The 14,817-nt window shown below is 47.3% G+C and overlaps 1 protein-coding gene across 7 annotated transcripts in view; it reads left to right on the forward strand.

Moving 5' to 3' along the window:
• Mcf2l2 (MCF.2 cell line derived transforming sequence-like 2) overlaps positions 1-14,817 on the forward strand; it is a 237,566-nt gene that overhangs the window by 102,520 nt on the left and 120,229 nt on the right. For all 7 annotated transcript variants that reach the window (XM_004834923.3, XM_021256429.2, XM_004834925.4 and 4 more), the window contains exons 11-12: positions 5,210-5,401; positions 8,070-8,261. In XM_004834923.3, coding sequence (XP_004834980.2) covers positions 5,210-5,401; positions 8,070-8,261 — 384 coding nt within the window. The remainder of the gene's footprint in view (positions 1-5,209; positions 5,402-8,069; positions 8,262-14,817) is intronic.

Consider the following 14,817-nt stretch of genomic DNA (forward strand, 5'->3'; position numbering starts at 1 on the left):
TAATTTTCAGCACCTTGTAGTCAGAGTTTAGCCCTTTATTATTATTTCTTTGGGGATTTTGTTGACTATTTATCTTAAGCAAGAGCTATGTAAACTAAAAAGCAAACTGCAATTTGGAGGTTTATAGTAAAAATTCCTCACAGGCACCAAAAGGACTTCATAGTCGTGGCCACGTGACCATCATTCACAGCACATGTGGGAGCACAGGTGGACAGGGAGGTGACAAGGACACAAGCTTGGGAGTCACTCAGAGCTGGACTCAAATCTCACCTCTGACAACTATCAGCTGTGTGACCCCAGTCAAATTTCTCAGCCTTTCTAAATACAGCACCCTCATCTTTAAGACAGACAGTGATTTATATCTTGATTTCTCCTTTTCCTCTATGTAGTCCCTGTATTTCTCTTGCCTGATTGCTCTGGCTAATGTTTTGAAGACTGTGTTGAACCAGGAGTGGTGATAGTGGACATCCTTGTCTTGTTCTGGATTTTAGAGGAAAAGCTTTCAGTTTTTCCCCATTTAATATGCTGTTGCCAGTAGTTTGTTCTGGATGCACCTTGAGACTGTTTAATGAAATAAATCAGACACACAAGTTTAAACATCGCATGGTTTCTCTTATATGAGAAACCCAAAATATAAATAAAGGGCAAAATAAAAGATAGATAATAGGAAGTAAGGAAGTCTTTTTCAAATTGGAAGGGGCATAAGAGATAGAAGGCGGGGGACAGAGGGAAGGGAAAAGGGATAAAAAAGAGAATGAGAAGTGGAAATAGAGATTTTGCAAATGGGAAGGGAACCTGGAATTGGAGGGAACAGGGAGGGATAGAAAGGGAAGGGGACAAAAAATTAAGATGTGTTATATACACGTACGCACTCCTCACAATAAATGTAATCGTTATGTACTGCAAACATGGACCTCCAAATTTAAAGACCCAGTCCAAACATGGGTGTCTGAAATGAACAGGCACTTCTCAGATGAAGAAGTAGAAACAGCAAATAAACATATGAAAAATGTTCAACACCACTGATCCTTCAAGAAACGCAAATTAGAACAACACTGAGGTTCCATCTCACTCCAGAAGGAATAGTTATCAATAATAAATCCATCAATAACAAATGCTGGCAAGGCTGTGAGGAAAAAGGAACCCTCCTCCACTGTTTTTGGGAGTGTAAATTGATACACCTGAAAATCTTTATGGAGATTCCTCAAAAAACTAAAACTAGCAGTTCCATTTGTTCCAACTATTCCCCTTCTAGGTATCTTCCTGAAAGAGGAGTTAAGAGCATCATACTACAGGGATACATGCATACCCGTGTTTATAGCAACATGATTCATAGTAGCTAAATCTTGGAAACAGCCCATATGCCCATCAACAGATGAATGGATAAAGAAAATGTATTTATATACAGTGGAATACTACTGTGCCACAAAGAAGGATAAATTTGAGTCATTTGTAGAAAAATGGATGCATCTAGAGACCATAATCTTAAGTGAAATATCAGACACACGAGCTTCTGTATCACATGGTTTCTCTTGTGTGAAAAACCCAAAGGGTAAATAAGGAGGAAAATGGAAGATAGATATTGAGAAGTAAGAAGACTGTTCAAGTGGGAAGGTGAATGGGGAGGGAGGAGGAAGGGAAAAGGGATTTTTATAAAAAGAGAGAGAAGGAAAGAAAAAACATTAATAGAGCTTTTGTAAATGGAGAGAGGAAGAAGGATAGAAAGAAGGGGATGAGAATAGGAGAAAAAAAAGAATTAAGATATGTTATGTGTACAGGTACAAATTCCCCGTGATGAATGTGATCATTATGTTTGACAAGCTTGTTCTAATAAAAAATAAGGATAAAAATAAAACAAAAGGCCCTTGTGCATTGCTTAAGGGCTTGAACTCACTCCTGAGGAGCTTGGTGGGCCAGGGAAGGGCCGGGAGCTTGGGAATGGTGTAGATATACCAGGACGCTCTGTTGGGATCACTGCTCTGTCATCAGTCCGGAGCATAGACTAAAGGACAGCTTTTTTTAGTCAGAGTTCTACAGAGAACAGAATCAATGTATGTAATTCTAAGAGGAGCTTTATCAGATTGGCCTGCTTGAGCAGTCAGAATAGTCCCACAGTGGCTATCTGCAGGCTGGAGTGGGTCTTAGCTGCTCAGCTCAAGAAGCCAGAAACCTCAGAAGAGAGACAGACATCTGTGTTACTGATTTTCTAGAAATCCAGTCAAGAAGACAAACAACTTAACTACCAGACAGAGCCTGAAGGAAGCCTAGACAACTGGCTGTCCCCGTGGGAGAGAGCCCAGGCCTGAACAGTAACAAGGACGGGGTGCACACAGGGTCACAGTTCTAAAGGTCTTGAGAAGGGTGTGGGTTCTGCAAGGCTTAGCGAATGATTCCTGAGACCATAAACCAGTGCAGGTGGGGAGAGGGACAAGCTGACTTCATAGAGTCTTCAGGATTCCTTAGATTCCCATACAAAGTGGAACTGGGCAAAGGTGGTGTACTGGATGCCTGGTGTGGTCAGGAAGGTGCTTGTAGACTCTGCCCCCCGGTACATTGGAAAATGTGTGGATTTGAGATCAGTGCTGCTTCATACAATCCCACCAAACAGATCTCTGCATCACCCAGGTCACTAGTTCCATCATTCGTTTTGTTGATCAAATACTTATTGGATGTCCACTAAGTGCTCGAGTGCAGCTTACATTTTGGTGGTAGGGGCTCAAGGAGAGAAGTATCAACAAAGGAGATAACTTTCTGATAGGGATAAATGCTGTTTAAAAAACAAAGTAAGGAGAGCCCCTGGGTGGTGTGACTTTGTTTGTTTGGTTTTTGTTTTTGTTTTTTGAGACAGGTCTCTCTATGTACCTCAGACTGGCCTTGAACTCACTATATAGCCCAGGCTGGCCTCAAACTCCTCCTGCCTCAGTAGTGTGACTTTAAGGACAGTAGTTGGGGAAGCCCCTGGGAGGAGGTAACCCTGGGTCGGGAGCTGGTTTGGCACCACAGCCCTGTGACAGCCACACTTCTTGCCTGGATCATTGCCAAGTGGCCTCCCTGCTGCCCTTCCTTCTCTGTCATCCTCTACACTTCGATTGAAGCCATGCTTTCAAAGCCAGGAGGCAGGTCCTCCCCTGGAACTCTCCAGGCATGTCCCTGTCAAGCTGGTAAGAGCCTGCGTGCTCAGGATGCCAGCCAGGCCCTCAGCAGTCCCACCCGCTTCCCTCGGATCTCGCCTTCTGCTCCTTCCTGCTGGCACCTTCCCGCTCCAGCCACACCTGTCTCCTTCCTGCTTTTCTGACTGGTCGGACACCAGCCCACCTGAGCTCAGGGTCCTCGTGGCTTGTCCCTTTCTCAGCTCCTGACTGGCACATCACTGGCTCCAGAGACCACACACGGGTCTGAAGCTTTTCACAGACCTAGAAGGTGGTTCCATTCAGACGTGCGATCTGTTACGGTGAAAAGGTGCCCAGCAAAATCTGCAAAGGGAAAAGTACTCGGGGTGAAGTTCTGAGGCGGCCAGGCAGGAGCTGCTCAGAGTTCTCACCCACCAGCGTCACAGGATGCTTCATTCCCTCAGGGATGGGTCATAATAACATTCTTGAAATGCTTTTGTCAGGGAAGCTCCTTAGAGGTCTGTTCCCAGGGTTTTTCCTGAGGGTTTGTTATGCAGGCAGGTGGCCTCCACCTAGCATGTACCAAAATTCCACACTCCCATAAAGAAAACAGGTGAAACGGGTATTCAGTATAAACAGTATTGTTTGCACAAACATTTTAGGCACTGTGAGGTTTTGTTCTTAGTTTGGTTTTTTTTTTTTTTTTGGTACCAGGGATCGAACTCAGGACCTTGCCCTTGCAAGGCAGATGCCAGAACCACTGAGCTAAATCCCCAGCCCTGGTTTGGTTTTTTTTTTTTTTTTGGTGCTACTAGGATGGAACCCAGCTGGGCAGGTGCTCTACAGTCCCAGTCCTAGGGGGCTGTTTTTATTATTTTTGTAAGGGAAAAGTAGGAAACCTCCCCAAATCTAAGTCCCTGGATACAAAAAAGAACTAACCTTGCGATCAGGCCTCCTAAGGGGAAAGTGACCGCAGGCCTGCTAGGTTAACTCGTTTCTGCACAGCCTGGAAAGCGCCTTTTCAGTAAGACCTGTCATCATCTTTTTTTTTTTTTTTTTAAGAAAAAAACTTATTTGTACTGGGAAACCCGGGATTGAACCCATGGATGTTCTACCCCTAAGCTACGTTCCCAGACCTCTTATTTTATTTTTTATTTTGAGACACAGTCTCACTAAGTTGACCCAGGTGGCCTTCAACTTGCAATCTTCCTGCCTCAGCCTCCCTAGTAACTGAGATCGCCATCCCATTTAAAGCAACTCCTGCAATAGAATTCCCTGCCCTTCCCTCTTTGTCTGATTTTTCTCCATACCACTGGTTCCTGTCTAAGATCCTGCATAACCTGTGTGTATTTAATTAGTTATTGCCTATGTCTCTCATTACCCTGTAGGCTTCACAAGGGCAGGGCTTTTGCCTACTGTTCCACCCACCCCTGGCACCTAGGTAGAGCAGTGCTTGGTACATGGCAGAGCCTCAGTAACGGGTGATGGACAAGGGAGTGAATGCTTAAAACAGGGAAAAGTGGCAATTTGCTTAGAACTAAGTGAGTTATGCAGAAAGAGGGAAGAAATCCAGTTGCTGAGCAGACCAGGACCCCAAGGGCCTCAGGAAGGGGCTTAGATAAGTGCATTGCTAAGTTCAAGCCTGCCCGAGTGCCCAGCTACTGAGAGGTCGGCACTGTTTCTCGACTTACGCTCCACTTCCCTTCTCAGGGCTAACTGTCTGTCTTTCTTTCCCTTTCAGCTAATAGCAGATTCAGAGCCTCTTATTATGTGCAAGATAATATACTATGCTTTTCTGGGTGCTTTTTTCAGGATTGGAATAATTTGTGATCTGTATAATTTAGTTTTGATCTCAATTTGCCATTAAACTGAAAATCCCTGGCTTGTGAGCAGGTGCCCTCAGGGTGCAGCCGGTACCGAGTTCGGGTGAGCCTGGGTGGGTGACTTCTGGTGCCCTGGTTGTCCCCGCTGAGCCCTGGCTCAACAGCACCCTGCGGCCTCCTTCTGGGTTCAGAGCACACAGCCGGGGCTGTCAGCCTCATGATGCCCTGGCTCCCGTGCCAAGCCTCTCATCCCTGCTGGGGTTGTCCCCGCTGTAGGAGCCCCTGGAGAAGGCCCAGTTCCTCGCACTGGCTGGGGACCGGCTCATCCAAAGCCCCCATTACGCGGCGGACTCCATCGGGCCCAAGTGTGCGGAGCTCAGGCGCCTCTGTGACGACTTCACCAATGAAAACAAGAAAAAATATGACATTTTAGGGAAATCCTTGGAACTGCATAGACAGCTGGACAAGGTGAGCAAAACAAAATCATGAGCATCAAAGAGTTTGCTGGGTTTTAGGTACTGAGGGCTGAGCCCACAGCCCTCATGCTGAGCTACATCCCTGGCCCTTTTTATTTTTCATTTTGAGACAAAGTCTCTCTGAATCTCTAAGTTGACCAGTCTGGGCTTGAACTTGTGATCCTTCCAGAGTGCTGGGGTCACAGGTGTGCGTCACCATGCAGGGCTGTGAAACAGTTCAGTCATCCCAGCCCTCCTTGCCTCTCAGGATTGCTGAGAAGATCAAGTACTTTATGTGAAAAGTGCTTAAGAGACTATAGAAAGTTGTAGATTTGAGGTCTTAGTATAGAAAGTAAAAAGCACCCTAGACTTGCTGTGCAGAGGCAGACTTAGTGTGTTTTGGCCTGGCCCAGTGGACATTTCTCAATTCCCTTTGAGGTCCATGGAGAATCATGTATTATATTTGCAAAGTGCTTCCTAGGGAGGCAAGAGATCATGACTGCTTCTGGAGGAAGAGTGACCTTGATGTGGCCCTCCCCTGTGTGAGCACCTGCTCTGTTTCTGCCAGGGACATCACATGTCATCTGTTTAATCCTCCAGGCAGCCTATGAGGAAGGCAAACTGGTACTCAGCATGAGGAAGGCAGTGGGCCGCCAGACTTGGCACATGTGCCAGGCGTGGTGGCACACACCAGAATCTCGGCATTCAGGAGGCTGAGACAAGGATCACCATGAGTTCAAGGGCAGCCTGGGCTACATAGCCAGACCCTGTCTCAAAAACAAACAAACAGGGCCTGGGGATTTAGCTCAGTGGCACTGCGCCTGGCTGGCAAGCACAAGGTCCTGGGTTTGATCCCCGGTACCAGAAAAAAAGAAAAAGAAAAAACAAACAAACAAGCAAAAAAGACTTGGCCTGTGAGCATCGGCTAGTGAGCCGGCTGTACCTGCAGATTCTCTGATGCAGCACCGCGGAGACTCAGGTTCCGAGTCTGGATGATGCCTGGGAATCTGTGTTTTAGTCAAGTGCCCAGGTGCTGGTGCTGCCAGGGCGGATAACACAGGATCCACACTGAGAACCCTGGGACGAGTGACTGCCCAAGGCCCCTCAGTGTAGAGGGGAAGCCAGGACAGCCAGGTTCCAAACCCAGGCCTCGCGCGGCCTCCCAGCAGGCGCGACCCACAGGCTGAGTTCCTGGTCAGCACCAGCATGAATTCTGGAGCGTCTCTGTCAGCTGTTCCTGGGCCTCGGGCCCTGAGTCAGCACAGTCAGCCTCATTCGCATTCCCACAGCTGCTCTGTCCACCGGGCTGTTTACAGCACCCCATTGCCCAGGGATGTTCATGTCAATGAAATGCAGTTGTTCCAGAAGCAAGTGGCTCGCCAGGGGCTGCGCATGGCCCCAACCTGGGTGCTAAGCTTGTTGCCGAATCAGCTGCTCTCGTCCTCACTCGTTTCTGCCCTAGTGTGCCTGCAGAAGATCCCAGCCCGGCATTTTCTACAGAGCTAGGCAGATGTGGAAAGGGAAAGCCTTAGAGCATGACGTCATTAGCTTGAAAATCCAAAACTGCAGGGACCCGAAGGTGTTCATTGTGGACACCTAAACCCCCGCTTCCTCTCCCAGATCCACAGAGTAGTAATCATTCATTTTAAAATACCTTTTTTTTGGTTATTCGAAATGTAGTACATATGTCTTGTAGACAACTTGGTGGGGGAGACAAACACTGAAATGTCTGTTATTTTCCTACGTAGAAATAAGCACCTTGGAGTTTTCTTTTGTAATCTTTTTATCTCGGTATAGTTCTTCAGGTCACATGTAAACACAGCAATACTTGCTCCGAAAGCTTTTTTTCCTGTGAATACTCAGCCAGTACAAGAACCCTGCCTTTCTATTAAAATGTTTCAGGGAAGTTCAACAAAAGAGCAAAGAAAACAAGTCAACACCTTTTTTTTTTTTGAGACAGGGTCTTACTGTGTAGTTGTGGCTGTTTTTGAACTCACTCTGTAACCCAGGCTGGCCTGGAGCTTGTGGCAATCCTCCTGCCTCAGCCTCCTGAGTGCTGGGATTACAGGTGTGGGCTACTAAACCCTGATTTCATCCTAACATCCAGAAAACTTGAGGTTTACTCTTCTGAAGCTTCAAATGCTAGGACCCTTCTGTAAAAAAGACAAATGCCAATAAGGGTAAATGTAGATCACCTGGAAATCCAAAGAGGACAGTGATACTTCTGTTAAAAGGAACACTCCTGCCCCGGGAAGCTGTGTCAGGGTCAGGTCTAATGCCTCATTAATCACCTTGTGTTCTTGTGACCAAAGTGGGTGCCACACAGGGCTCTAGCAGGTAGACCTGAAAGCCATCAACTGCACTTCTCTGTGGTCGACCAGCCTAGAAATATTAAACTTTCTCCTCTTGGAGATGCAGCAGCTACTGTTAGTGGAAAAGAGAACAGTGTTTATCCGATTCATTTTATTGATTGACTTCCCTGAGAAGGCGGCACAAGTGGAATTGAGTTGGGCTTGTCTTCCTCATAGTTTATTTACTGTGAGTACAGCCCTAAAATTGATGCTGTCCATGACAACTTCCCATGGGCCCCGAATGCTCCCCCGAGGAGCGCAAACCTCTGAGCATGGTGGTGGGTCTGTGTTGTCAGGCCTCTCTGAGTTGTCAGTGTTTCTTTCCAAAAGGTCAGCCAGTGGTGCGAAGCAGGAATCTACCTCTTGGCTTCCCAAGCTGTGGACAAGTGCCAGTCTCGAGAGGGGATCGACATTGCCTTGAATGACATCAAGACATTCCAGGCCACTGCCAAGGAGTACCAGCTGCTCAGCCCCAAGGAGTTTCACAGCCAGTTTGAGTTGCTACTCACCCTTGATGTAAAGGTACTGTTTCCGGGTTGCTTTGATCCTGTGGTCGGGAAAGGAAAGGGGGAAGAGGAGGACTTTGTTTGTTGCCTAGGAATGGCCCTGCAGGATAAACTGAGCAGGCTGTGTGAGCCAGCTAGCCTGTCCTTGAGGCTCCCGGCCCGAATGTCTTGCCAAAGGGACCTTTATGGTCTGACTCCAGTATCACCTGCAGCCATTCGTCACTCTCCAAATACCTATAAGCATCTGTGATAAAATCAAAACGTGGTACTGGGTGCTGAGAACATAGTGCTGAGCAGAAACAGCCCTGCTTCCATCCCTTGTGGCCCTTGCAGGTTAGTGGGACATGAATAAAATAATCACACCAAAATGCATTATGAACTGAGATGAGTGCTTTGAAGGTGGGATCCAGGGTCCTGGTGGGCATGAGACAGGAGAACTCAACCTGCTCTGGGCTCAGAGAAGGCTCCAGAAGAGTCCCTTGAGCCAAGTCCTAGAGAACGAGAAGATGGAGGCGCTTCCCAGACAGAAGGCTGGAGGGGCCCAGCACAAGTGCAAAATCTGAAGGTCGGGGTTGAGGCCAGAGAGCAAGAGAACGCTCTTTGGGCTGAGGTTAGAGAGCTACAGATGAGGTAGGGTGCTGTGGGCCACATGAAGAAGTTTGGTCTTCATTTGAAGAGCAGTGCGAAGCCACTGAAGGATTTAAGCAGGGGAATCGCTTGATTGTATTTGCACTTTGAGAAGACTGTTCTTCCATGAAGTCAGCAGAGTTATAGATAGCAGAGCTTCCTCTGAGATCAACAGCATCTTGCATGCACCTCTGTTTTAGGGGCTTCTCTGCCTCTTCTGAGTAATGGACCCTTTCCAATATCTGATTCACGTGTTTTCAGAGTTCTATACTTGCAAAGTGGTTAAAAGGAGTTTAACACAGGCATTGTTTATGATGATACGGACAGGATTTAGGGAACGCAACAAAGGATGGAGAAGTACTCTGAACCAGCAAGAAGTAGGGAGCAGTTACTACCCCTAACCCAGAGAGGCCAAGGGGAACCCAGGAAGAGCCAAGACTGTGACTGTAAGAGAGGGCAACCAGTGGGGACTGTGGCTGTGGGTGGAGAATAGTTTGGACCTGAAATGTCCTCCAAAGGCCCATGTGTTAAAGGGATGGTCCTTAGCTTTCCACTGAGGGCAGATGGTGGAAGCCTTTAAGAGGTGGGCCCTAGCAGGAGATCTTAGGTCACTGGGGATGTGGCCTTGAAAGGGATCTTGGGCCCCCAGCCCCTTCTCTTCCTCTCTCTTTGCTTCCCACCACGAGGTCATGAGGTGAGCAGCTTGCACCACCACATGCTCCCACCATGATGTCCTGCCTGTCCACTGGCTCAAAAGGAATGAGGCCAAGTGAACATGGAAAGACATCTCAAAAATTGTGAGCCAAACTAAACCTTTCCTCTTTTTAAGTTGGTTATCTTGGGTATTTTGTTATAGTAACAGAAGAGCTAACTCAAATATATACTCCTGTTTTCTTTCCTTTTTTTTTTTTTTGGTACCGCGGATCAAACTTGGGTCCTGGCGCTTGCGCAACAGGCAGCAAAACCACTGAGCTAAATCCCCGGCCCACTCCTGTTTTCTTTTTGTCTCTCTCTCTGATTTGCTGGTGGTACTTTCCATTGGCCCAAACCAACCAAAAGCCCATGAACTCATCTGACTGAGTTCTATGAGATGAGCTTCTTGGGGCACAGAGTAGGCAGAGATGTAATGGGGTAACAAACAGAATACATGAAACCTTTTATAGGTAATTTTTGGGGAAAATCCTAAAGTTTATTCCTGGACCCAGGCCAAGAACGTTTGCTCGGATTTGACACAATTTACAGTGCATTTCTGTCACCTGTTTGTAATGTCTGTCTTGTTTTCGGCACTGGGAGCTCCTTAAGGGCAGGATCTGTGCCTCACCCATCTCAGTGTCCCTTTGCCTGGTGTCCAGCCCGTCCTTGCTGAACAGCAGACAGGCAGGCCGGCTGAATCGGCAGAGGGCCAGAGGCAGCCTGGCATGGAGCTTTACCTTCCCAGCGCTCTGTTCCTGTCTCCTCCCAGTGAGCTTCGGTCAGGAGATAGGATCGTCAGGTGGGGAGGGTGGGCAGGCCTCCTTCCCCAGCATAAGGGCCCTGCCACTTCCCTGCACAGGGGACAAAGAGAAAGCCAGGCTGCACTGACGAGGCAAGCAGCAGCAGCTCCAGCTCAGATTCCTAAGGCAGAGCGGTCAGCCCAGCTTGGGCTCCAGGAGCCGAGGAAACACGCGGAACAAGTCAGCCAAGGGGACCTGCTGCAGCTTCGGTTCTGACGCTCCCACCTCCACACCCCCTGCCAGAAAGTGAATAAAACGTAATAAACCACCTTCAAGAAACATGCAGCAGCACGGGGAAGTAGAAGGATTCAAAGAGAAATAACCATAATAAATCCTGGATGTAAAAGGAACTGAAGTATGCCCAAGCCCATGGCTATGCCTTGCATGTTCCTTCCAAAAATCCTGCTGGGATTCAGTCTCTATTGTAACCCCAGTAAGAGGCGGGACCATAACAGGTGACTACGGCCCGGGGCGCTGGAGAGAGTTAGTTATTCCAGGTGCAAGGACACATTTGGCCCCACCCTGCCTCTCTCACACACGAGCTTCCCAAGCATGTGACGTCCTCTGCCCTGTGGTGACACAGCAGGACAGCCCTCCTCAGATGCCCAGGCATCCTCCAGGACGTGGGTTCCAAGCTTTTGGCTTGCTTGGTCCACATCAAATGAAGGGGAGTTGTCTTAGGCCACATATAAAATATATATTATTTTACTATTTTAACTTAGTAAATTATTTTATGAACAAGCACAAACCAAAGTTCAGTAATTAAATAAGAAAACTTATACGTCTGCTTAGTAACTGTGGATGCCTGTCTTAGTCACACACAGATGTAGGTGGGTTAAAATGCTCTTATCCCCAATCGCTGTGTTTTACTTGCCAAGGAGCATAGCACATGTCTTGTCTGATGCACACGGTTCCAATTCACCTGAGCGAGTGAGCGTGGCAGGTGTGGAAGGAGAGGTCACCATCACACTGAGTCCCCTGCAGGGTCCCGTTGTCGCCTATGCAGTCAACACTCCAGCAAAGTGCAACTGAGTCATAAAAAAAAAAATCACTAAAAATCACAAAAATGTTAAAAGTTAACAATCTTGTGAGGCCACATGACCAGCTATCCACACAGGGCTGTGGGTCAGATGCAGCTGCTGTAGGACGTTGAGGCCTCCAGAAGTGTAAGAAATAATGTTACTGGAACCAAGTACTCATGCTCAGAACCCAGCACTCAGGAGATGGGAGTCGGTGGGAAGGAAATCATTTTTATTCAAGGGATGGCACCCTGAGAAGATGGAGAAAGCTACTGTCCCCCCAAAAAAGACATGTGAGAGAACTCACTGGTACCAAAGTGCTTGCATGGGGAGGGAAAGGGGGGCTGGGTCAGTGGGCAGCAAGAGGAGCACACACTGGGAAGGGGCTTCTGTCCTAGGGTGTCTGGAAGATCAGAACTGATACTGACCCTCCAGGGTTCGTTCCTGTGGACAAACGCGTGACTTCAAGCCCCACGGCAGTTTACACATGTGGTGTTAGTTGATGCACAGGACTGGAAAATAAGGCGGGACCTTACACATTCTGATGTTGTCCAAAGGTCATCAGATGTTCTGGGTTCTGCAAACCTAAAGGGAGATTATTTAGCAGTTAATCATTTGGGTGCTTTTCTTTAGAATTACTATATCTAGTCTTAGGCGTTCTGTCACAGGTGCAGAAAACACATGGCTCTTTCCTTCTTGTAGCTTGGAGTGTGATTCTAGGATACAAGATTCAACATTCTGCTCTGTCAGAGAGTGAGTTCTGTCCACTGGGGAGCAATGACTTTGTTCTCAACACTGGTACTCTACCCGTGCAGAAATATCCTTACATATATGGATATGCACGGGATGGTATAGGCACGCGTATTTCCTTACACCAGTGGTGTAAAGGGTTATAAGCAACAAGGCCACAGTATGACCACCAAGGCCTTGTTTTCTAAAACCACACAGTGGTGAGACATGGGAGTCAATTGAGAGAACCCTCAGTGGCCAATGCTGGAAAAATTTGACCAAAACATTAATAAAGTAGTATACAATTACAACTTAAAGTATAAAGTACATAGCCATGAATTCACACTGATATAAATATATGATGAAATAAATAAATAGGAAGAGGAAACTAATCTCACAGGCAGGATTCTAGATTATTTCTGTCCATAATGTGCCCTTGAGCCAGGAGTGCAACTCCCTGCTCCAGAAGTGTGGGCTGCACATAGTAACTCATCTCCAAAGAGTATAGAGAGGAGTAAATAAGAGAAACTATCAGCGTGGGGAAGCCTCAGACTCCGCCATGCCCAGATGATGGAGGGCAACACAAACAGTGGTAAGTCATAGGCTCAGGGCACCCTTGATATGATGTGCTGACAGCAGTAGTTTACCTCCCTGCTTTCCTCCCCAAATTCATAACCCTAGTCTGATTATGAGAAGGGCATTGGAAAAATCCAGCTGAGGAACACTGTATAACCTACCTGACCAGTAGCCTTCATACAGTCAAGATCATCAAAAATAAGGAAAACCTAGAGACTATCACAGCCATCAGGAGTCTAAGAAGACATCACAACTAAATGTAATCCTTTATCCTGGAGAGGAAATTATATCAGGTAAAGACTAGAGAAATGTAAAGTATATATTTAATCATAGCATATCAGTATCAGTTCACTAATTTAATAAATGTACTATGCTAAGGTAAGATGTTAGCCGTAGAGGAAACTGGTATGGAGTATATGGAAATTCTCTGTACCACTTTGCAATTTTGTCATTGATCTCCTGTAAAAAAATTAAAAACTTTAAAACTGGACATCTCTGTCTCAAGGCTGGATCTGGTACACTGAAGGCGCAATGACTATAAACCACAACATAAATTAAACTGTTGTTCCTAGAGTAGCCACTCTGTCACCATCAGGGGCTCTTACTGTGCCACCCTTAGTCCTCATTTGCTTTCACTACTGAGTCCAGAGTGTGGAGCCCCCATAGTAGCAAACAGCAAAATTTGATTCTTCAAAAATTCATCGGGTACGCAGTGTGTGCCAGGCACACCGTGCTGCCTTCTGGGAAGACAGTCGTGAAAGTCACCGTCCTCACGACGCAGGTGCTGGACTAGTGGAAGACAAGCATCTTCCTGGTCAACGCTCTCTGGTCCAAAAGCACACATAAAGGACGCGACAGTGGGCACACAGGGGACAAGATGGCCACGTTGGCCTAGGCAGAAGAAGGGATCACAAGAAGTGATCGAAACATATGGTGAATGCTTAAATTTTTAAAAATGTGTTACAGTAAAAGACACATTTCCATGAATTCCCCTCAAAATGCTCCCCCTTGCTTCAAACACACTTATCCCATCATTCTTGCCACTTTCTGAAGCAGTTCTGGAGTCCTCTTTCCTGAGTGTCTTTAGTTGACTCAGGAGAAGATGCCTAAAATAAGTCTTCAGGATTCACAGGAGAGTTTCAGGGAAACAGTAGGGGCAGAAGGAACCCGAGGGGCAAGGCCTGGGGGCAAGGCCGCGGGGCTTGAGGCAGAAGAGCATTCTTAGAACATCCCCAGCTGGAGGGGTGGAGGTGTGTTGGGCTGCAGGGCACTGACAGGGGGTGACAGGAGGGAGGTCAGGGTCAATCATGGGGAGGACAAGGGATCAGGAATTTGTCCTGATGCGGACTGAAGCCTCTGCTGGACTCTGAAACGGGAAAGTTATGTGATGGGCAACACATTTTAGAAAGATAATTTCCACTGTGATAAGGATAATGGATTTGCAAGTGAAAAGATGGAAGAGAAAAGGAGGAAGTACAGTTGCATGACTTTGCCTGAGTTTAGGACTTTAGGATCTCTTCCAACTGTTCCCACCATTTCCAGAATTTACACCAGGGTCTTAAGGAAGAAGTGCAAGAGGGCAAAGGTGAGCCAAGTGTGAGTCGTGGAGCCCTTGTATGCGGGGTTCCCTCACGCCAGCATGGTCCACCTTGCATCGGGCATTGGTTCGGTTGGTCCAATTTCCTGATCTTTGTGCAGCAGTTAACACTCATGTTTTGATTCTTCAAGCCCATCCCTAGGCCACAAGGGCAGGGTGGTGACTCTGATCTCCAGGTCTCAGCAGCATCCTCCTGTGAGTGAAGATGGTCTCATGGCATGTGGGGAATCTGGCTTCTTTGGGGACTTGGACTTGTAGCTAGGCCATCAGAACTTCCGGCCCATTGTACAACTGAGCTTCCCACATCGGAGGGGGCATTCTCTGAACAGACCTGTAAAACAGACCCTGGTCATCTAGTCCAGGGATCTGCAAATTGAAGCTGTGGGCCAACACTGCGTGCCACCTGTTTGTGCACTATTTTCCAAGAGAAAGATGAATTTACTTTTCTAGTTGCATTGGCCGCCCAGGGTATGTGCTGAACCTGCACTTTCAGAATTGGTCATCCTCAGAGCACCCTGTGTGGCCTCTCGT

Source organism: Heterocephalus glaber, unplaced genomic scaffold (assembly GCF_053883595.1).
Source record: "Heterocephalus glaber isolate CG9 unplaced genomic scaffold, H.glaber_assembly_v1.0 deba00001504, whole genome shotgun sequence".
NCBI classification, from domain to species: Eukaryota; Metazoa; Chordata; class Mammalia; order Rodentia; family Bathyergidae; genus Heterocephalus; species Heterocephalus glaber.